Source organism: Pholis gunnellus (assembly GCF_910591455.1).
Source record: "Pholis gunnellus genome assembly, chromosome: 22".
Lineage (NCBI taxonomy): Eukaryota > Metazoa > Chordata > Actinopteri > Perciformes > Pholidae > Pholis > Pholis gunnellus.
Window position 1 is genome coordinate 11,557,169 of NC_136549.1, and position 24,802 is coordinate 11,581,970.

General features: G+C 44.2%; 1 protein-coding gene across 2 annotated transcripts in view; it reads left to right on the forward strand.

The window, feature by feature from the left end:
- Positions 1–24,802, forward strand: part of exoc4 (exocyst complex component 4) — a 91,876-nt gene that overhangs the window by 59,519 nt on the left and 7,555 nt on the right. Inside the window, exons 14-19 of one of the 2 annotated variants that reach the window (XM_079183461.1) lie at positions 9,089–9,225; positions 10,343–10,498; positions 12,180–12,358; positions 19,427–19,571; positions 22,492–22,688; positions 22,868–23,027. In XM_079183461.1, the coding sequence (XP_079039587.1) occupies positions 9,089–9,225; positions 10,343–10,498; positions 12,180–12,358; positions 19,427–19,571; positions 22,492–22,688; positions 22,868–23,027 (974 nt within the window). The remainder of the gene's footprint in view (positions 1–9,088; positions 9,226–10,342; positions 10,499–12,179; positions 12,359–19,426; positions 19,572–22,491; positions 22,689–22,867; positions 23,028–24,802) is intronic. The other variant, XM_079183460.1, reaches the window with a different exon arrangement.

The following is a 24,802-nucleotide window of genomic DNA, read 5'->3' on the forward strand; positions in this document are numbered from 1 at the left end:
AGCAGATGCGGTTTTGTGTGCCTTTGCGTGCGCGTATCTACGCGAGGGCTCGAGTGTGAGCGTGTTGGCGTGCACACACTGACTGTATGTCCCTTTAAGTGCCACGGTGCTCTCTGTGCCAGGTGCTATCAGAGGGAGACACACACCGCTGGCACCCGAGCCGGCGTGGTTGACGAGAGGGAGAGAGCTCAATATTGCTACACCACATTAAACACACTCTCTCATACACCTTGGCTGGAGCCGCATACGGAAAAAAACCATAGGGGGTTGGGTAGGGGGTCGGGGGGGGGGGGGGGGGGGGGCACATTTTATAGACGCATCTGCTCCCTCTTCAACCGCTGAAGCGCAAGTTGATGATGTGTGCGGTAGTTTAAATTGGAGGAAGACATTAGCGTTTAGCATGTGTGGTTCGCATGTTCTGGAATAGAGTCGAGGAGTTTAGAGCCAAACAGAAATGTCCTTTTGCACATGCATATGCCACGGCACATAGACTCATCGATACACAGTAGGCCACCACTCTGCCGTTGCTTTCGCGTGAAAGAGTATCTGCATGAAATTTAGCGTCTGACGCTGTGATGGGTTTACCTCTGGTCTATTGTTGCCCCCTCACAGCATGATGCGAATATTTATCGATGCATTTCCATAGCATTAACTTTTGGATATTATTAAATACATTCATGTCATATGATTTCTCTGACCTTTTGGTCCGTGCTATCTCACCAGTGGAAACGGCCAAAGTGACTTTTGAGATACTGCGCAGGAGTCAAGGTGAATACATGCCTTAAGTTTTCCATAATAAGCAATACCCATGCAGTCTGGGCACATAGGTTAACAAATAAGAGCGATATGGGCAATGATTTGCCTATCACTATGCACCAGCGGTGTCAAATACTGCATTTATGTATCATGTACATATATTACATACTAATGATAGGATTATGAGCCTGACACCGGCTATATATTGTCCAATAGGAGCATAAGATAAGAGCTGACTGGGACAGTATATAGGTCAGTGGGAGAGGTTAACGTCCATGCCTGCGTCTGTGTGACAGCATAGCCTGAGCTGATAAGTCTTCAGAGGAGCACTAGTGTTAAAGAAAGGAGAAAGGCAAGCACGCCACAGATCGGTCTGTTCTGTTTTTAGGCTTATTCGATGCCTCTGTTGTTCTCTGTCTTTCATCTATTGTGACCATATTTATTCCCAATTCATTCTTGCTTATCTTTTTTTATTTTTTTTGTCATGGACTGGACTCCAGCAGTATAGCAACACACAGCCATATATGCTGCTAGCCCCAGCAGGGCGATGCTATCTGTCCAGCTTTGGTGTTGCCACTGATTGATTCATTTAATTAGAGTTAGATCGAGGGAAATGGAGGAGAGGGGGGGGATAGAGAGATGGCGAATAGTATAGAAACAGAAAGTAGGATAGGGAGGGTATGGTCACTCTGCTGGATAGCTCTGGAGATTGGCTCCATTAATCTTGTTGGAACCCCCCCCCCCCCCCCCCCCCCATGTCCCATGTCCCCTTTACACGCTCACTTTGTGACACACTAACATACAAAAGCATGCACACAATAACAGAAACACCTGCAAACGTCTCCGTCCAGAAGACGGTGGTGTCGAGCCACCTGCGCGCCCGCTCGTATGGTGCGCTTGTGTTCCTGAGTGCCGATTAATTGTTTGTGTTCTGCGGGTTTTTACTTCATCAGCCAAAACCATGCCAGAGCCACAATTACATTACGCATCGGCCCTCTCTATTTTCATTCAGCTTCGTCCCCAGCGTCCCCAAACAATAGCCACTAACTAGTCCTTTTGTTTCTGTGTGTGTGTGTGTGCGCAGCAAGTGTCCCTGCATTCATTATTCATGCGCGCATGTGTTTGCCTGTTTTGCCGTGTTTTGTATGCACACAAAACTTGTTCTGGAGCCACATAAAGACTGATTTCATTCACTCTCTGTCAGCTGCCCGAGCGCTCACTGTATTGCCGATGCGTTCAGCTGCCAATGGCCTGCTAATGATGTTGACCTTTTTAAAATTTCATATTCACATGTAGCTTTGTGAGACGGGAGGGTGGAACCCGGGCAGACAAACACATATACAAGTGTTAGTTGCACATGCACATACCGCCAGAAACCGTAATGACACTGACCTTTTTATTTGTGATGATGTGTGGAGGCAATGTTTATTTGCAGGGGGGCGAATGCTTCCTGCTGATTGGCTCCCCATCATCCAACTCGCACACACACACACGCTCCCATCAACAGACACAGCAATCACAACACAATACACCTGTTAGCTGCATCGGCCGTGCCCTGTGATTAGGACACAAGTGGGAGAAGGAGGACGGAGGGTATTAGGGTGGTTTGTATACACACACGTGCTCACACACGCATGCCAATACCAGAAACAAAATCCAAAGCCATTCCCGTGTTTATTAGCAAAAAGGGAATCTCAGCGAAATGGCACAATAGCCATTTTAATCCAGCTAAAATAGGCCTGCTCACCGTAAAAATAAATAATCTAAATGCTTTCCCATTTAGTCCAAATGTGTTCTGGAGCCCTCTACGACATTATCGGTCTTGAAATGGATTGTGCCGAAGCATCCGGTTGACAATTTTACAGCTGTTAAGAATTATCAAGGAGTGAGGCACCTCAATAAAAAAAATACCACTTTTACTCGCAGCAACTTCGGCTGCGCTTGAAATGAATCCCTCCAATCTCCTTTTCCTCCACTCCCAAGAGAGACTTAAGTTGCGATCACTCGGGCAATGTTTCCGGTGATTATTGGATTCTGTGTTCTCGTCTTGGCCTTACTTGAACTGCGATGATGTGCAGGATCTCAAACTGGTCAGATCCGCTCTGAATGTTCTTAAAAGGTCAAAAAAGAGGCGGAAGGATGAACGAATAAGTTTTCACTGATCGCACTCTTGGTTCTTCTGTCCTCATAACCCTGATCACTAATCCTCCAGCTCTTTACATATGTGTTTGAGTAATTGTTATTATTGTAACTTTCATATGTACGGAGTGATTCGCTGAGCATACATGCTCTTTTGAAAGAGCGTCTTAAAGTTTACAGAAACACTTTGGAAGTTTAACTTTTTGCTACAAATGTCAAATACTAATTTAAATTGTCGCCAGTGTTTATTTTTTAATATACAAAAGAAAATCAGAGGCTATTTTAGTCATACCAATTGCCATATTATGTCCCGTCGCATTAGAAATGTTAATTAGACTCTTCATCTTGTGCTGGCTTCTCTGTCTGACAGAGACGATTATATATTTGAGTCATTTATTGATTTGTGTTTATTGACCAGTAGGTCTTTCCGGTTTCAAATGTTTTTAAATATACAGATTTATATTTACATCTGTAAGAAGTTAACAAGAGCAAATCTAGCCCTGGAATACGCTGTATGTTACATACTGCGATATGTAATGGTATTATTTTTCTTTTATAAATAGCTCTCAAACAATAATGTAGAAGAAGTCACTTTTTCTTCTACTAAATACAAATCCTGATACATTTTTGAGTCAAGCTCACCTCAAAAGCCTTTTTTTTTTTCTTCTTCTTCTGCCTTCTTCTCACCGCTCAAGGTGTAACACCGCCACCCACCTCCGCCTGGTTATCTCACACCAAACACAGACTCTCCCGACGGCTCTCACCCAGCTGCCCCGGGCCGCAAACCTGCCACTGCCACGGAAATGTGACACAGCTGTGCTTTGTTGATGCTTTTTATATCTATACGCCAGATATATATTATATACAATGTGTGTGTGTGTGTGTGTGTGTGGTGGAAGAGAAAGCATTTAATTGAATGAGAAGAAAAAACACCAACCTCACCAACTGCAGCCTAAGGTAGTACAGGTTCACAGCATGCAGTGCTCCCCCTGACAGAGTCTCGGTTTGTAACGAGACATAATCTTTGCCTTTGGAGTGAGTGAGTTAGAGAGAGAGAGAGAGAGGAGTTGAAATGTCAGCTCTACCACAAACATGCCCTTTGGTTTGAAAGAAGGTCTTGGCTGTGGGCGCCTGATAAAAGTTACAGCTTGAATGTTTTTAGAAGCGAAGTTAATGTTCTGAATTTGCAAATAACAATCTTTTTGTTGCTGTGAGCACGCACAGTGCTCACAGTTTGTGTGTGTGTGTGTGTGTGCACACCAATACAATGGCTATACAATGGCAATACAAGGGCCAAATTGAGCACAGAGAGGAACTCCCCCCCCCCCCCCCCCCCCCCCACACACACACACACACACAGAACAGATTAAGCAGCATTATATCTTATGCAATGTGATTGATAATTCTGGATTAATTGATTAAATGTATAAAATGGCAACGACATCTCACACCCACCAGAAGAAAAACACCAAGGAGTGTTTAATAAATAGACCTTTGGGTTACTGTGTGGAATCACATCTGAACTATTGGGTGATTACTAGGGTTAGCACACGCAAAAGCTCCATATCTCACCCTGCTTTTGTGTGTGTGTGTGTGTGTGTGTGTGTGTGTGTGTGTGTGTGTGTGTGTGTGTGAGTGTGAGAGAGAGAGAGAGAGATATGGAAGCCCATCTGTAATCAGCCAAGTGTGATATTGCTCCTCATCTCTCAATTAGAACACTTACAAACACTGCATTAAGCTTTGCATTAGAAGTGATGATGGCGGAGGTGGAAAAGAAGACGCTTTCTTGTAATAGCTCAATTATGTCTTTACCGAGACGCTGCTGTGTCTCTTGACTTCGTAGTGAAATGTTTTCACGCCATACTGGGAGCATCACAGTTAAATACATACGTTTGTCCCAAGTGGATCATTCAATCACAGCCAGCCACATTGACTTCTGGGATTTGGTTTGCATAACGTAAAGGTTTTACCCCAAAACTGATGAAAATGATGTGCAAATACATGTGTTGGTTATAATGTATACTGCAGTCCATCAGAGGGTTGACTACTCATACTTGATTAGAGGTGACAGCTCCTGATTGGTGATGTCCAGGTTCTTAAACTGTAGGAGGAAGCGAGGTGTGTGTGTGTGTGTGTGTGTGTGTGTAAGTAAATCTGTGTACGTTGTACGCTTAGCAGTACGTTGAGTGTTACATTTCCGGAGGAAGAAGGCAGTCCAAATCTTCAGACAGTAAAGTTTTGTAGACTAACTCAAATTGTACTTTAAATGACTGAAATGAAATCCCATAAGGGATCCGGGCCACGTTTTGCCACGTTTTTTTTTTTGGTGACATTATACACACTTCAGTAGACATAGACACACTGCCTTGTTGTCAGAGTTAAACAAACATGAATACAAACCCACGCACACACACACACACACACACACAAAGAAGCATGTGTCGTGGTCGAGCAGGCACAAGCGTGGAGGGCCATCCGGTGTGCGTCAGGGGAGTCTTCGGAGTGTTTCTCGACTGTGACGTTGATGAATGATCTGTCAAGACGATGTCCCGCTCATGCCCTGCTCCCCCTTTCTACCCAGGAGACGGACAGCCTGTGCGTGGGAGAAAAAATGGGGCGGGTGGAGGGGTGGAGGTTATCGTTGCATGTGTTCTGGTTCGCGTGGGTGTGTACGCACTGCTGAGTGTGTATTATTTTGGGAGCCCGACAGTCGGACACGTGAATGGCATGGGATCGGCATTACACGAGTCAGCGGTTCGGGGTCAGGGTGAGAGTGAAATGGCAAAGAGCACGGAGGTTAAACACTCTGAACCCTGCATGACCTTGAGGCCCCCCCCCCCACTATTTTAATGGTGAAAAATCCGTGATCCGTTTCCGAGTCAAACCCGAGGCCCTCGGGTCCTCCCCTCCTCTTCAACCGCTTCATCACAGAAACCTTTTAAAACAAACTGCCACACACAACTGCCACACACAACGTGCACTTACCGTCCAAGTGAGCTTGAGTACATAAAATGTACCCTCCTTTTTCTACCTTAGGTAAGAAAACACAGCGACACGGAGGAGTACATCCCTGCTAACTGTATTCATTTCCTTCCCTGCGTTTTGCTCTTTACTCACTCCGTCAAAGGAAATAACCACTTTCAGCAGCGGCTCAGCGTGGTGGCTGCAGTGATGACCGTGCATTAACAGCCGCTGAGGCGCCCGCTCTGAGTGCAAGGCCTGTCTTGTTGCTGTCATTAAACCACTATGGCCGTGGCCGTCATTTCTAACTCTTTAAACAACTGCAGTTTACCGCTCGCACATTCTGAGATCCATTTGCACGACGCGAGTCTAATTCCCCCTTGATGACCATGCTTTTTCCTATTAATGATGTAACAGAGTGGAGGCAAAGTGCAACCAGGCTCAGCTTGAGGGGTAATGCAATACTGTGAAGTGGAATTGCAGGAGAATTGTGGGTGTTTCCTCACATGATGGCACAGTATGTTGACCTTTTTTTTGGGGGGGGGGGGGGGGGGTCTAAGATAGACAGAGAAGCCTCCACAGTGGATGTTGTCTCCTCTGTAACGGTCAGGAAAGATGGAGGAGACGTAGCCCAAGACTCTCTCTCTCTCTCTCTCTCTCTCTCTCTCTCTCTCTCTCTCTCTCTCTCTCTCAGCCCTCCCTTTTTCTCAATCTGTCCCTTGATTACTTTTTAATGATTTCTGCTGCCTAAGACAAATGGCTGTGTTAAATGAGCAGAATTAGACAAGGGAGCTGAGCGCGAGAGCATTTGTTAGAGCGGGAGTAATGGATCGGGCAACCATTGTTTACTCTTCTCCATTCACTGGCTTGGCCCGCTATCGAGCTCTATGTCTCAAAGTCGAGGCGGCAAGAGGGGAGGGCCGCTGTTGTAATTCTGACAAAACATGAACATATTAGCAAATTCTGTACACCATAATGTTGAATTTCTCATATTTCTGTCATTTTTTAGGATTAATGTCATATATTTTATGCTATAACAGCTGGATTAAGGCTACAATATGAAGCACATCCTGGATGACACTTTATAATATGTCTGTTTTTATTATATCTGGATATTCCACATTTGCCTTTTTCTTATATATGCTATTTACTTTGTAAATTCAGTACTTGATGTTTTTTCTTGATGTATCCTGATCAATCCAGTTTGATTCATCCAAATGATTTAATTATTACAAAGTCATTTAGATCATAAAAACCGAAGCACTGTCATGGACTCCACTTTTACTGACTGAAGTCAGTCATGCTGAAGTTTCCCAGAGCGACCCACTGAATCCCTTTCAGCCTCAAGCGGTGCTGACTCTGTAACCTGAGCTCCCTGCAGTAGGCAAGCAAAAAAACTAAACATTTCCTTTTTATATCATTTTTTTAATACAGTTAAGTGGTTTGCAGCAGGGGTTCTCAACCCTTCTTTATTTTTAACTTAAGGCTGATTGTTAAAACATTTCCGAGGACCACCTCCCCAATTAAATTAGAAGAAAAAAAAAAACATGACATGACAAAATGAAGGAGTAAAATAAACTGGGCTGTGCAGTGAATACGTATGGCACTGTCAGACATAATGACCAAAATAATGATTCTGCTTACCCCTCGCCCACGGGGTGAGAATAGCGTGGTTTATAAAACCACCAGCACACACTGAGATGTGGTGGGGAGCTGCTGCCAGAGCCGCACTAACAGCGAGCCCCCCTGCAGGGTCTGTGTGTTTCTTCCCACCCTGGCAGGCTGACAGGGAGTCAGGCATGGACAGCAAAGGGTGCTCCCTTGGCAGAGACGAGGCCTTGGTTAGCACTCCATGGGCACGGGCACCGCTATGGATCATTACTCCCCTCAGCGGAGTGTGTGTGTGTGTGTGTGTGTGTGCGTGTGTGTGTGTGTGCTTGCCTGAGATGGGGGTGAACTGAAACAGTAAGAGCTATTAATATTGATATCATTTTATCACTTCAGGGGTCTTTCCATATTTTTGATGATCAATGACAGTCACTACTGCCCCCTACAGTCTTTTCAGCCACTTAGGCATCTCGCTACCGGCCTTGAATATTACTTCAGTTAAAAAAACAAAAGGAGAAAAAAAGCTGAGATTTGTACATTTTTATTCTACCTGTCTAAGATTCAGGCATATTATTGATATCATGCAGACTCCATGATGTATTTCCACTATGAAGCAAACGAGACGCTGACTCCGGAATAGATTATCTGGTTGTCTGTGTTTTCTGCTTCGGTTCTGGCAGGCAACACTAAAAAGCAAGTAGTAGCCTCTCGTTGCCAAAACATTTCCCCTCCTGCAGTTGTTCGCGCCCACCACATATCATTTCCACTTCATTCATCTTTGACAAAGCTATTCTTTTTCTCCCATTTCACACCTAAACAATGGAACTCCGTATTAAGTTAAGAGTGAGATGAATATTAAGAATCTATGAATGATGAATAGAAATGGCATGTTTAACTTAAGAGCCCGCCTCTGTGTGTATCTTTGTGCGGGATTGCTCCGCTTCTCACACACTCTGCTGCTTTTGTAGTCGTAGCGAGTTTCGGAAGGAGTGAGGCAAGGCTATCGCCAGACTAATAGCAAGTTATCACTATTATTGGAGATGTAGGATAGATTGGTTAAGTGCTAGGAGCGGGCACACTGCAACCTGCTGAGTTGTAATCTCATTTAACAGCCCTTGAATTGCTCAAAGGTGTGTGTTTTGAAAAGTTTGCTCGCTGCGTGCATGTGTGAGCGCGTCTGGGGACACGAAGCCGCTCTGCTGTTCCCGGGCCAGCTATTAGTCACGCAGGAGTGGCTAATCTGTAATGGCGGCTGTCACAGCCCTGCCGTGGCTCCTGGTGATGGGTGCACTGTGACACATCCACACACACACACACACACAACACAGACGTTTTCAACACACCCCAAATATGTGCACTCACACCGATTCACTTACATGCAATACGGTGCTACAACTTGTGACAAGCTCTCCAGCGCCAGTCATCGGTCCAGCCGCAGGTGACAGATAGACAAGTGACGCTGGAGCCATCCGGTTATGCCGGCACTGCAGCAGACTGGATCTGACTGAGCACTTGCATACGGTCCTCCTTTATTTGTACCTTATTAGAGTCCAAAATTCGACATGTTCTTGTCTAAATAAAACCAACCCGTCACTCTTTGCTCTACTCCCGTTTCTGCCTCCAGAGCACGGTGGTGGTGGAGAAGTCCATCCAGGATCTGATGAGCCTGATGCAGGACCTGAGCGCCTACTCCAACCAGTTCCTGGAGATGGTTTGCGACAAGCTCAAAGAGTACAAGGAAATCTGCAACACGGCTTACAGGTACAAGAAGAAGAAGGAGGAGGCTAGCTCACCCGCAATAGGATCTGAAATTATTTGAGTATTATACTGAGTATTACAGCCACTTTAACGATTATTTTTTACTATTTTAATTCTTTAAATTATGAAGGCTCACAGCATTGAGAAATATGGAATTAGCTTTGAATGTTTCCTTTTCTTTTTACACACACTCTATCGCACACACACTGGTGCTGTGAAAGGCCATCCATCTGTGCTCTCCCGGGACCATGTAACACCTGGCCAGGTGAAGGGGGGTGGTGTGTGTGTGTGTGTGGGGGGGGTGGGCTAGAGAATACGGAGGGATAGGAGAGGGAGTGATGAACGGGCCAGGAGATGCAGGAAAAGGACTGCAGACTGCTGGGAGTCCATCTGGACTCCGTCACAGGTCAGCCTCAGTCTCACTGGGGCTTCGGAGTGATAAAGATGAACCCAACCGAGGCTGCCAGAGTGTGTGTGAGTGTGTGTGTGTGTGTGTGTGTGTGTGTGTATATGTTTGTGTTTCTGTGTGCATTTAAACATAAACAAGACTGTGTGTGTGTGTGTGTGTGTGTGTGTCTCGTGTAGAAGGTGTGTTATGATATTAATTGTGGTACTAAGCAGTTTCTCCAACCCAGACATATGCACACAAAGCAAATAAATGTTGGCAGGCTGCCCCAATTTCTCTTCACGCCAAATCAGAGCTGCTGTAAAACCACTTTAATGTCGGTACAGATGCTCATGTTCAGCTACCTGACTTGTATTAGTATTTCATATTAATGCAGTTGACTATTTTTGAGCTACACTTGCTGCAGCGCAAGTTTTTGGTGGAATGTCGTGAAATTTGGGACAGACATTGTTGGTCTGCAGTGTTACTTTTGGGAATCCCTGATTTTTTGTTGTTGTTTTTTTCACCTCACATCATGACAGAAACCTCTAAATATAAAGAATGAATTCCATTCAACCTTGGTTGTATATTGAAAGTAATTTTAGCATTTAACACGCCAATATCTGTGCAGCTGAATCTTGTGTCTTCTAATTATCTTGTCGTTATTTGTGTCTGTTAAGAGCAACAACGGTACATATGTTAAGTTGTATAACTGGCCTGTCTGTGTGTCTTCAGGGGTGTAGTCCAGTGTGAGGAGAAGCTCACCATCAGCGCCTCCTGGTCCAAAGACGAGGACATCAGTCGTCTGCTCCAGTCGCTCCCTAACTGGGCAAATATGACCCAACCCAGACAGACGCGACAGAAGAGAGAGGATGAAGAGGACTTTACTCGGTACACACACACACACACACACAAAACATATGTCCTATTTCATATAAACGTGCAGATGTCCATGTGTTTGCACAATCACAATTCTGTCATAAAAAAAAACTATTCTCAAACAAGTAGAGTAACAAGCGCACACTATGCACACACACACACACACCCACACACACACACACGCACACACACACAAACAAGGAGAAGTAGACATACACCACCACACTTGAGCAATCACGCAAATAATCCCTCCCTCCCCGTCTTTGCTCGTTTATTCGCATATTATTGAACCCTCTGTTGTTGACCAAGATGCAGCCATAAAATAAGTCATGATTGCTCCTTTAAACACCCTCTATCTGAAGGAAGTAAGGAAACGAGGGAAGTACAAAATAGGAAAATATAAGGAGAGCAGACGGAGGAGGGGATGGTGGGGGGGGAGTCTTATCGAAATTGCCTTTGAAAGTGCGCACTCTTCAGGGAACACTGGAGCTCATCGAAGCGGAATAGTAAAGTAAATAAATAAATTGGTTATGTGGCCAAAGAAAGTCAATCTGCTGTGTGCACGCTCCCTCCCTCTCACACACACACACACACCCACACACACACGGGGCTCAGAGATAGCAAGGGGGAGACAATAACACTGTTTGATTTGAGAGCCGTAGATGTTTTCATCACTATGAAACGGGGATTAGCTTCTGCACGACTGGCAACCCAGTGCGTTAATGAAGCCTCATTAATAAACTACACATGGCCGTGTGCGAGCGAGAGAATGTGTGTTTGTGTGTCTGGCGTTTCTTTTTACCCGTTTGTTGTTCAATGGATCTTGATCTTGCGGGCATCCCGGTGACTCTGGAGGCCGGTCCACATGCCATGTGTTTGCAGCGCTGCGGCGTTGAGACTCAGTTATCCCGCTTCTCCGCTCTCGCCCCATATTTGGTGCCAGTTAACAGTCAAGTGTCCTTAAACCACAAGCGCGTGGAAATATACTAAAAAAGGAGGTTTTGATGTCTTTGTCTTTGTTTTTCCACCCTGTAAATCTCTGCCGTCTGTTTGTCTTCCACTTCTAAATGCTCTCCATCACCTGTTGTTTTTCCTCTCTCCCCCCCGAGTGTTTACGAGCAACTTCCTCCTTTTTAAAGTCTTTTAGCGCTGTAACTTTCTTGAGCCCCTTTCTTCCTGACTTCTGTCTTTTTATACGTCTTGTTTCTGTTCACATAGTTTGGACGTTTGTGCGTCGCTGCCCGTATTCACACATCATTGTGCACACAAGCACGGGATTACTGTAAAAACTTTAAACCTCTTCAAATAAACACGCGCTGTATGAAAAGACTTTATAAACAGATGAAGACAAACATTTGCACATCCATTACTTTCAGCAATCCATTAGGTTTTATTTTATGAAAATTGTCTTCTATTATTATAGCATTTATGTAAACCACTCACTGCCTCTGCAGCGCCGACATTTTAGACTTTTTGAGTCCAAACAGCAAACCAATAACTAGTCATTTTCTGAAAACGTAATGCTGTAGACTGATTATAGGGTTTTTTCATACTCATGCCTCTTGTTCATCAGACATGTAATTGTCCAAGCCCTTTATTTTGATAGCAGTCATTTGTGATAAAACGCTGTTTGCTGGCCAAATCTTGTTTACAAGACGCTGTGTATATCCTTCTAACGCTGTCCATCATACAGGGCGGCTTTTGCTAAGGAGTCGGAGGTGCTGACCGGGAACCTCGGAGACAAGTTAATCCCCCAAAACGAGATCCTGCGGGACGTCAGTGACCTAAAGGCTCTGGCCAACCTTCACGAGAGCATGGAGTGGCTCGCCAGTCGCCTCAAGACCTTCTTCACCAACCTGCCTCATGCCTCCAGTGAGTAAGGGACATTTGGGATATGGAAGTAGTTGACGCTTTGTTCTTTTTTTTGTATTGCCGATTGTCAGTCAGTTATGTCATCAGTTATGACGAGCAACCAGCAGTTATTATGATGTACACCGTCGCCTGAACGCTGCTGCTGACTTCTTTGCCACTGCACGGTACGACTCGGCTCGCTCTCGATCATTACCATCGACTAAAACTGTGGCTAGTACCTGGTACTTATTTTGGTATCGCCTCCGTCGAGGCTAACGCTCAATATAATGAAGAACATCACCCCTCGCCTTCATCTCCTTCTCTCCTAGTTCTCCCGGCAAAAACCAACGCATTTGAGTTCTCATACTTCTTCTGCATAATGAAGCTGTCATATCTACGCATATAGGCAAGAAGCTGTGGCATCACTCGGTATATGTACAGTGATTGACAGGCTGTATGCTAATTGTCATCACCTAACGAACGAACTGGATTCTCTTGTTCCTTCTGACTGGATGTATCTCAAGGTGTGTCTCAGTTGACGAATTTAAATTAGGAAGAACTTTGGGATGTTTTTGACACTAGTATTTACATGTGCAGTCAATTTTGCACCTACACCCGGCACACTGACGCCGACGCAGACATCTGTTGCTGTAAACTTGATTATTGTCTTCGACACATGAGTTCTGCTCGGCAGATGGTTGCATTGCACCAGAAATTTGATTGTCTTTCCTGTCACTTTTTTTCCCCCAATTTGGTTATTCAGGAAAAGACTGAGTATATGTGTGTGTTTTCACATCACATACCAACAGATTTAGGGAGTATGATGGTTAAACCCTGGAGACACCCGGAGAGCATTATTACATCCTGGACATTTTTTCAGGAGACGTTGCTCCTCGTCTCTCAGGTCATTGAGCAGTTATTGATCAGAACATCACTGCAGATTAAAAAACAACAACATTGTCTGGATGGTTTATGGAGGGTCACAGTCGGGGGTGTAGGAAGTTTTCTCATCCTTAGCTGCAGCACTTTTGTAGCAACGCTTCTTACCTGTGCCTCATTAAGTTCTTGTTTGAGTGTGTTATTATCACACACTCATTACCTTCTCTACTGGAGTTGTCAAAGAGCACTTTACACACACACACACACATTATCTTGCCTCTGCCAGTGTGTGTGTGTGTGTGTGTGTGTGTGCATAAATGCCTACTCTAATTTAGGACATCATTTCACACATCTCCTGCTCAGTCATCACTTTTGTATCATGAATCACTGATCAAAATGAGGTGTGTGTGTGTGTGTGTGTGTGTGTGTGTGTGTGTGTGTGTGTGTGTGTGTGTGTGTGTGTGTGTGTGTGTGTGTGTGTGTGTGTGTGTGTGTGTGTGTGTGTGTGTGTGTGTGTGTGTGTGTGTGTGGGTGTTTCTAGCTATTTGGTCTCTATGTAGCTTGTGTTAATCACTAATCATCAAACAGTAATGCTTTTATCCTCATCACTTTAAGAACATGCTTAATCTCCTGATAGAGCTTCTAACATCTTGTCATATTATTCTTCAAGTTCATATCTTGTGTTTCAGCATCATGTCACAGCAGTCGAGGCGTTACACTCCCATTAATCACTCTTACAGTAGCTTTGGTTTTGCTCTGTAACTTGCAGTAGCGGCCTCTTATTTTCGCGGTATAAATGTTCAGTAAAACATAAACGAATGTCAGACTATGTTTTTTTCAGTGATGTTTATTTAATGTGTTGTTTATGTCATTCTAAGAGGCTCATTCACTATTTAGGATATTTAAGAATGTCATCAAGCTGACGGGTAATATGTCATCAATCTTGACAATGAGAATTTTCAGATATTCTTATTTGGGCTCGACTTTGCCGCTATCTCTTTTTCGACTGCTCCCTTCCCTCTCACTCTGAGGCCGGCTTTCTTCGTTTATTCATAGATAAGAATTCAATAAAAGTACGGCAAGGGACGTGACATAATTATCATTAATTCTGGCGGGTGGCACTAATGGGAAGGATAGGGCAGTCACTTATCATGCTGGGACAGCCTCCGTATTGTTCATTATTTAGTGTTTGCCGAGCTGATGACGGACTACGTGTGTGTTGGTCTGGGTGTTAGTGTGTGTGTGTGTGTGTGTGTGTACATACGCATGCACTGTGTAGGATGGGACAAGGGTACGGCAGGGAAAAAGGACCCCACCTTATCTCATCCTCCACCCCCCCCGCGCCTCACGTCTATGCCTCTCCAAATTGGATTTTATATTACAGAAGCAGTCAGGTATGAACAACTCATTTTCCTCTCCCTTTTTCTTTTTTTTTCTTTTTCTTTCTTTCATTCCTCTTTCTGACTTTCTTGCTTCATTCTTTCTTTGTATTTCTTTCTTTCTGTCTCGGTAATTCTTTCTTCCTCCCTTTCTTTCTTCTTTCTCTTTTTCTTCCTTCCTTCCTTCTGCCTCCTCCTCATCCCGGTATAGTGTGAGAGCACTGTTCTCTCCTCTCTTCGAGTGGCATGGGTCTGGTGGATTCTGTCCATGGCTGTGTAATCTCTTCACTTTAGTTTGGTCACCTTCCTGTGTGATTGAATCCTTCTGGATGTGTAGCTACACACATTGTTATGCACTGAAGTCTAAAAAAATACATTGAAGTTTGTGTGCACATACGTCTGAATATCTGTGAGTGTCAGATTGTTAACGTGTGTGTGTGTGTGTGTGTGTGTGTGTGTGTGTGTGTGTGTGTGTGTGTGTGTGTGTGTGTGTGTGTGTTGGTAATGAGGACTGTGTGTGTGTTTATATATGCAGACAGACCACTGATGGTGATTTGCCGTGAAGGTGGCTGCAGAAAGGGTCTTATCACCCATCTGGTCGCAGGACTGGACTTCTAATCCACTCTGACAATATTTACCCGACAGCGCACACACACACACACACACACACACACACACACAGGCGCCTGTGGGGCAATGTCAGCATGACAGCCATTTTTCTTACCGTTGACTGCTGTGTGTGTTTATACGAATTTTCGACATTTTTAATCATATTTGCCAGGGTGTCTGGTTGCCTTGCTGGATGTTTGTGTACTGAAAATGGACCAGCAAATAGGAGATCATAAACAGTTTGAGGAGCTGTCTTAGTTGACAGTCTTTTTTTTTGTTCTTTTTTTGCAGACTCTTTAGCTGCCGAGCAACACTTAATTTTCGTATGTGTTCATGTCGGAGGCCAGACCATCATACGATAGAAACAGGCCTCTAATCCACGCTACAGGGTTTCTGTACAATAACCATGTGTTCTCCTTGTGGGAATAAGTTCCTTCTCTCTTCAGCGGTTGCTCTGCTGCATGCGGAGGGCTTATGGAATACACTTTTTTTTTTAACCTTGACTATAGTAAGTGCAGGTCTTTCCCTTTAGCTAACTCATTCTTATTCACTGCAGAGGCCTGGGGGGACAAGTTGCAGTGGGAGAAGACGGTTTTGTTTTTTTCAGTATGAAATATTGTCTTTTGTTTCATCCATGTAGGTTTTTATTACCGTGTCTGTCCAGAAAGACTAGCATGCGTCTGGCATTCGCTCTAATTATAAGACGCTATTAAGCAATTTGGGATCTTCACGTCTTCAAATCTATCCGTCTCTCTCTTCCCTCTCACTCTGTCTCTTTCTCTCCGGACAGAAGTTGAGATCTCCGTGTGCAAATGTTCATCCTCCACCAGAGGCAGCAAAATAATTAATAACTCCCCTCTCTCTCTTACTCAGTCATTTATGAATCATTCATCATTCCACCACTGCAGGATACTGTCCTTTTGCTTATCTCCATTTTCTCTCCATTCCTCCTTTTTTGTGCTTTTTCAAACTAAACAGATCATGATTTGTATCAAATGTCGGCGTCTGCATTAGTCAATGCCACAGACAATGTCAAGTGACGCTGCTGTGTTGTGCTCTTAATATATTGTTTATCCCCTTAATGGTCCACACGTCAAAGAGTGCAAGATGAGCTTTGAGTTAATATGAATTGTCCGTGTATGTATGCATGCATCTGCATGCTGTGTGTGTGTGAGAATGTGAACTCCATCACTGATCGTCTCCCTTAATGTCTGCCACCCTCATCTTCTTGCAGATGGCAAGCAACAGACGTTTGTCTTAGATGCGATTCGAAAATAATTGGATAAGCACAGCGCCCACATACGCGCATACCTACACATGAGCGCATAAGTAGATACATGAGACGCACATACATATCCCCACGTTTAATCAGCAGCGAAAGGAAAAGAAAAAAAGTGGGCAAGAAAGTTGTCAGTCAGGACCAATGAGTCGTCTCCTTTGGCCCGTCGGTCCCGGACTCTAATGGTGCCCCCCCCCCCCATGCTGCGACGCCTCCCTCGCATCATCAAAGCACTGAGGCTGGGGGGGGGGGGGCGCGTTAGGAATCAGAGCTTGTCTATGTTTCTGTGTGTCTGTGCACATGTGTTTTTGGGCGTGTGTGTGTGTGTGTGTTTCACAAACGCCTCCCCCCCCCCCCTGGAGAGACCTCCAGCAGTGTGTGCCACAGCAAGCTTTTTATTTTTTTTCCCCTTTCTGCTGCCAAAGTGAGTGAGTGTAATGCACATGAGAGGAAGCAGAAGCCTTCGAGTCACTTTCACAAACTCGCCTTATGTGCACACACACACACACACACACACTTTTGGAGGGAAAACACTCCGGCAGGCAGAGCAAGTGAAATTCTCTCTCTCTCGCTCACAAGCGCAACACAAGCGAAGCGACGGCAAAATGGTCTTTATCAGACAAATATACGCGAGCCTTTTGTCGGGTGCTTTAAGTAAGTCTATATATGTATATATATCAAAATGACAGTTTCATATCTGTATAAACAACCAGGACACTGCCAGCTGCACCAAACACTTGTTGTTGATGATGTTATCATTCCACTGCTGCCGGTGGACCTCAATAAAGTCACAGATCATCGTTCAGGTTACTCAGCTGTCTTGTAATTGTGGCTTTCCGTTTGAGTGGCAGTATTGTGTTTCAGTGCTGCTTTTCTGTATCTATTAATGATCTGATAAGATGACTCGGGGGGAATATACAGCATCCGCTAAATACAATCAAATGAAGTCTATTAATGTCATTATGCTCCGCTCCCTCGAGAAATCACTGTGGATTTTTTCTGTTAGGACTGATCTTGTTTGTTGTTCCTGTGGCTCATTTAGCCGGATTAACGTTGATATTGCCAACATCAAGATCTGATCCTTGGCTCTCAGGTTTCTGCTGCTGCAGACTGTCACCAGTGAAGACATCGACTGTTAATTGACTTTTTAGGAGTTCAGGCAAACTTAGTTTTGCTCTCACACTGTTGACAATAAAGACTGATTGTGAGCCTAAAATGTTAGCCATGCTGTCCACTAATTATCTCAACTCACGGTGGTGGTTCCAGCTGTGAAAATAAAACAGAAAATAATAGATACTGAAAAACCTTTTTATTTGTCGATATTAGAAAAATCACAGATGTTTGTAATATCGACAAATAAAAAGGTTTTTCAGTATCTAAGAACAAAGTCTGTTGAAGGGATCAGTGCTTAGCAGTCAGCAATCAGACTTTCTTTGTGTGCAAATTTTAGTATATATCTGAAGTTATATTTAAGCCAGAGAAAAAGGTTTCTCTGGGTCGTAAATGACTCTCTCACACACGTACACTCACACACTATCAAGAGGTCTACTCAAGAAGACAGTTAATTAGTTAAGTTCACAGCATGTACATATAGCACTTCTACATACACAGCCCCGCACATAGCATGCACACCTTTAATAAGAATCCAGCCTTTATCTCTATATGTTGGGCACACAGAGGCCATAAGCGCAGCCGCCAGAGTGATGTCACCTCACATTCACAGGTGTGTTTGCTTTGTTGATTGGACGGCCATGACACATGCCTCGCCGCTGTTTGAGTAAGCCGATGGTCTCCCCTCTTATCGGGGGGGTTAAATGGGAGCGACTGTAATGGGGACAGCAGCACATATTTGTCAGCCCAACCAACGTGTGCAAACGTGAGCACACAGCAGCACTCACTGCTACAGGCTCTCTATAGGTATGCAATATGTGTGCAGTGAAACTTTGGATCGAATTACCTGTAATCTCACTGAATATCAGTCAACGGTATTAATCATAGAGAGGGGGAGGACGACTGAACAGCTTACGTCGGCCTTAGTTTAGACTTGCTGCCACTCTGTTTTTACTGTGTGTGCGTGTGTGTGCGCGCACGTGTGACCTTCGGAAGGGCAGGAAGAGTAACTGGGGAGCTGGCTTTGACTGCGGCACATCGATCGTGGACCCCTGCATTCTCCTGCTCTAAAGTCACTCTTCGTACACACACACACACGCGCACACACACACACACACACTCGCCTCATTGACCAAATAGACTTACATATGACTGACGGGGCCAATTTCTCTCCCTTTCCACTACTTGCTAATTTATGGCCATTGATCTGCACCGGGCTGAATTTATATACACTCATCATGCTCTCTCTCTCTCTCTCTCTCTCTCTCTCTCTCTCTCTCTCTCTCTCTCTCTCTCTCTCTCTCTCTCTCTCTCTCTCTCTCTCTCTCTCTCTCTCTCTCTCTCTGTCTCTGTCTCTGTCTGTCTCTCTCTCTCTCTCTCTCTCTGTCTCTGTCTCTGTCTCTCTCTCCTTACACACACATACACACAGGTCTTTTGTGTGGTTTACAATGCAGTGCGCTGACACATGCTCCTGCTGTCTCAGCACAAGTGGCGAGAAGAAAGTACAAGAACAAGCTGAAGGACTGAGGAAGTGTGTGTTCAGTGGAAGTGAAGCTAATGGTTTTCTTGTGTGTGTACTGTATGAGCTGGTGTCATTGTCAGTACCTGATCATGTCTGTATGAAATGACATGCCTGCATTTCACTTTGGATCACGGAGCAGTGTGTGTGTGTGTGTGTGTGTGTTTGTGTGTGGGCACAAGAGGTCGGGGTCAACTATAGAGTACCACCTCTGGAGCTGAAGGGGCTTCTTCAGCAGCATCCAGACATTTAAACGTCATCCTAGGTCTTTAATGGGGTCATTGATTGTCATCCTGTCTATTCTGTCCATCCAGGTGTGTCTCCATGCTCGGCGGACAGCCAGGTGGTCGGTGAGAGCGAGCGGAGCAGAGAGCAGATTCTGCAGACCCTGAGTGACCTGTCGAGGGGGTTCCAGGATATTGCAGACCGCTGTCTCCTGGTATTGCACCTGGAGGTCAGGTATGCAGCAGAAACTCACTCTTCAGGAATGAAAACACACGTAGGGGTTCTGTACGGCATTAATACATCTTACCGTGCCCTCGTTAGCCTTCGAGGTGACAGATGGCCTCAGTTTCTCCTGGCTGAACTGAATGCTCCAAAGTCAATGTCACTGTCGGACTATAAATAGTCAGGAGAGGTTTTTTTTAATTTGTTTAAACACTTTAAAGTTTGAAGTTTTAAAAGGAAGTGAACCCAGTCAGAATGATGCGAATAAAGCTATTAAATCTTAGTTATTTGAATGTATTTATAAAACATGTGTTTCTGCTCTTATTATCTTATAGCTTCTACACCGTTATAATCTCTACATAGTGCTCAAAGCAGGTCGGGTTGACTTGACCTGAACAGTTACAGTTTTCCAACCAAGCCTGCGCGCATTGTTTTACGATGTAAGCCGGCACAGCGGCGGCGGCGGCGGCGGCATCTTGACGTGTTGACGAGTTACAAGTTAAGATGTGCCTCAGTCTTCTTTTCAAAGGTGGATGCGCGTTTACTCAACAGAAAAGCAGCAAATTCTATTTCATTTGCTCCCCCAGATTGCCACAAAATGCCGGCTAGTGCACCTTGATTAGCATCTCTGTCTGTGTCATGCGTTGGGTGTGTGCACCATGCATGTGCTTCGGTTGACACGCGTGTTGCACTTTTCATCTTCTTCCCAAGAAATGTGGCATCACATTTCTCACCTGTGGCTTTTGAATCATTTACCGCCCAGTTACCACGATCACACTGCGCAAGCTTAGAGGGTATTTCATTAAATGTTATGGACACAAATGATTAGTGGCGCCATAAATGCAGAAGTTCAGGAGTTCAGTTTATACTTTATGCTCTTGAATATGTGTTTGTGTGAATGTCAATAACCAAGTTAATTTACCACACCATATACTCTCTCCCCCACACCCACTAATAGTCCTCCATCATCCCTCTCCTCTTCCTTCCATCCCTCCATGTACCACCATTTCCCCGGAGACTATTATATAGCTTATGCAATATTGTTTATGATTTCAGTAGAAAACCCTCCCCGAGGCTGATGTCTAGCTATATGCCACACTCCATTGACTCTCCCCATCTAGCGAATTTCCCCTGATAGTGGTACCAGTTAAATGAAGCCATGAGGAAGAGAGCAAGAGGGGAGGGGAGGGGAGGGGAGGGCAGGGGGGAGGAGGAGGAGATGGGGGAGAGAGATGAGTGTGGAGGTGAAAGCGACGGTGGGGGTTAAAGAAGGGAGATACAGTAGCTAAGTGGAAGAAATGATTGAATAGAGAGAGAGGGGGAAGTGAGACGGACGCTTTGAAAATGTGGTGTAGTTGTTGGCTTTGCCTTAGGGGGAAGAGACATTCACCCATATCATTTTCTACCTTTCTGCTCAGGGCACTGTGGTGATGGAATTATGAGAGTATTGACTCCTTAAGTCGAGACAGAAATGAGCCTCCTATGGACCTAAAGGTCCTCCGACTGTGATGGAGGTGTTTTAAAGGGCAGAAAGATGTAGCGCAGTGTGTTTTAAAATCCACTCCCTCTCCCATTACAGTCTTGTAATAATATGAAAGATGAACGTTACCATGGAACAAACTCAAGATAGTATTCTTTATTCTTCATTAGAACCAAGAATGGTTTGCTACACAGTTAACAAAAAGTAACTTGAAAGTTCTATTTTATGATCTCTTGTAACATTAAATCTGCCTTTTTCCTGTTAGTTGGATATGAACTCCTTTACAAAATAAAAGCGAATAGAAACACTTGTTTATGTTACTCCACCGGAGCTGCTCACTGGCCAAGGGCACGACGCCATGTTTGTTACACATCTTCATTCAACTTTCCCTGAAAAGAAATCTAGATCAAATGAATTACAAAAAACGTGTGAAATGCAGTATGTTAGATGTAAAGATGAGCTTCTCCGGCATACACTCTATTAATGTTAACAACTGTGTGAAGGACCCCGTGGTATGAAGGGGAGCCGCAGGTTATATTTCAATACAAGCCCTGAAGTGGAAGCATATTTTTTAGTAGCTGTACGCTTTACATTTAATGCATGTCTAAGGATTTTTTTACACCTCAAACTGTTATAAAACATACTTTAATTTGACGCTGTGCTCTTCAGATTGCTTTTAATCAGAGGAGTATTCAGCAGTGATGTAGCAGTTGGTGAATAGGTGGATACATTATGACTACTCTAGACAAAATGATTTCTTTTAAATTATAGGTGTTAGAGTAGGTGTATACAGGACTGTCTCAGAAAATTAGAATATTGTGATAAAGTTCTTTATTTTGTGTAATGCAATTAAAAAAACAAAAATGTCATGCATTCTGGATTCATTACAAATCAACTGAAATATTGCAAGCCTTTTATTCTTTTAATATTGCTGATTATGGCTTACAGCTTAAGAAAACTCAAATATCCTATCTCTAAATATTAGAATATCATGAAAAAAGTATACTAGTAGGGTATTCAACTAATCACTTGAATCGTCTAATTAACTCGAAACACCTGCAAGGGTTTCCTGAGCCTTGAAAAACACTCAGCTTGGTTCAGTAAACTAAATCACACGTATGGGGATTATCACAATATTCTAATTTTCTGAGACAGTCCTGTATATAAATATATATATATATACTATTTTAAACTCTGAGGACATATTCTAAGGAAAAATACTCTTTACAGTATATTAAACTCTATTCTGACTTTTTTTCTCCTCATTCCCTGTAATATTTTCAAACTCAACACCGGTCAAAGGTGATTCACACATATCAACAGTGAACTGCGACAGAATCTACGGGGCACTTTTTGGGTCATTATAGCAAAATGTGACCAAGTCAGACATCTAATTGTCCACTTTCTCCTTCCCACCCCTCAACGTCTTCACCCGCCCACGTCTCGATGCAGAGTGCATTGTTTCCATTACCTGATCCCCCTGGCTAAGCAAGGCAATTATGCCATCGTGGCTAACGTGGAGAGCATGGACTACGACCCGCTGGTGGTGAAACTGAACAAGGACATCTCAGCCATAGAGGAGGCCATGGGGGCCGGCCTGCAGCAGCACAAGTTCCAGTACATCTTTGAAGGTCAGCACGGACCCGGGGGTGAAGTATTAACGGCTGCCTGAGAAGCCTTTGCGTGTCATGTGGTTGTTGAGTACCTCAATCCAATGTGAAAAGGTGCTTGACAGAAGAAACCTTCCTTCTCTATTCCCTTCTGCTTCCCCTTTTAATGCCCTTCTCTTCTTTGAGTCGTCTCTTTCTCTTCCTCCCTCTCTCTCTAGGTCTGGGTCATCTGATCTCCTGTATTCTCATCAACGGGGCCCAGTACTTCAAGAGGATCAGCGAGTCCGGCATCAAGAAGATGTGCAGGAACATCTTTGTCCTCCAACAGAACCTCACCAACATCACCATGTCCAGGGAGGCTGACCTCGACTTTGCCAGGTTAGAGTCTTTTTTTTTTCACAGCGTTAGCCACAGTTCACCTGGAGCAATTATTGTTCCTCCGCACCGGCAGAACGCTCGGAGGGAATTTCCTCAAACTCGGCACACAAACCGCATTTAGCTCCAGAATTGATATGCTAATTATGACAATTCCTTAACGCCTGATAGGATAAACGGATGAAGTGATGACATTTTGGACAGATGTGGCCATAAACTGCAACGTGACTGCTTGGTGGAGGCATGCAGCCGTGAGGCGGTAATTGTAGTTTTGGAAAACCTCTCAACCAGAAAGGCTTGACTCGTATCTGCACTTAGTTTCCAGCAGCATGGGTTTGGAAAGGCTCATAACCTTGTACTGGAGTAGCTGGCAGAAGACATCTTGTGCAGTCAGTGTCTCTAAATTGTCACGCTCTTGCCGAACACTTTTATAAGTGCTTTGCTGTTTTTCCTTTGCCTTTTTGCTGTTGTCATGGTGATAAAGCCTCTGATATTACAGGACTCTTGAAACCCAAGACGATAATAACCTTATAAATAATAATAGCAACACATATTAATGTGTTGGCATCTGTTTCTTGATTATATACGTCAAATATAAAAACTGGATTGTGAAGCCATCAAATCAGAAATACGCACTGGCTGGTGATCCGTTAACATCGAGTGACGTATTGGTCCTACCCTGTTACACACCTGCACACACACACACACACACACACAACGTCCTCAAGTTCAGACGGTAACTATATCAATGCACAAGGCAGGCAGATGGTCAGACAGATTGTCAAGCAAACTCCGTATGTGTGTGTGTGTGCACACGGTTGTTGGTGTTTATTTCGTATTCATACATTTATATTTAGTGCGTCTACCTGCTGTTGCACAGTGATGTCCAGCCCTGACAGGCATGGGGGGGGGGGAGAGAAATCAGCGCTCCTATATCTTTGAAGGCTAGAGAGAGAAAGGAAGACATACAGAGTTGGCTGATTCAAAGTATTCATGTGGGTTTTTTTTTTTTCTCCCTCTTTCAGAAGCTTGTGTCCTTGACAGACGAGAGTGTGATGGAAAAGATGGAGTAATAAAAGAGGGCTTGAGGGGAGGAATAGAAAAACTAAGTGAAAGGAAGTTATAGAAAAGATGTCTTTCATCGACAAAAGGCATAGAATGGAGTTGGGGAAGATGGCATAGATAGAAAATAACAGAGAGAGAGAGATGACAGCGAGAGAGGCACCGATAGAGAGAAAGGGAAGAAAGTGAAATATGGAAAGAGTATTTGAGGAGAAGAACAGATGAAAACTTTTATCAGCCTGATTTTCCAATGTTATCGCTCAGCTTTCAGCTGGGTATCGGTCTCAAAAACAGCAAAAGACATGCTTCTTCCACGACCCGATGAAGGCTTTACTGTTTCATAATCTTTGTTCCTTCTACGTTAGTTATTTTTCAGGCAGCATCTCAACTATCTGCTCACTTATAACCTCAGTTCTCCCGCTTGTTATAAAACGCGTCGGCCTGCTGTGTGGGTGTTGTACGGTTTATTATCTCTTGGACTCCTCACGACTGTGTCATATGTCTGAGTGGACGGGTGCCCTCTGTTTGGACGCTGCTATTGTTTGTGATATGCCGGTGTTGCAAGCCAAGTTTCCCTCCAGGAAGGAAAAAAAAACAAAGAAGTAAACTGAAATGTCCTGAACTGTGCTGGATGTGGAGGACCGTTGGTTAGCGCGTTATTTCTACCGTCTGTCAACTTTGATTACGGAGAAATGCCAGTGATGGCTTCTCTGTCT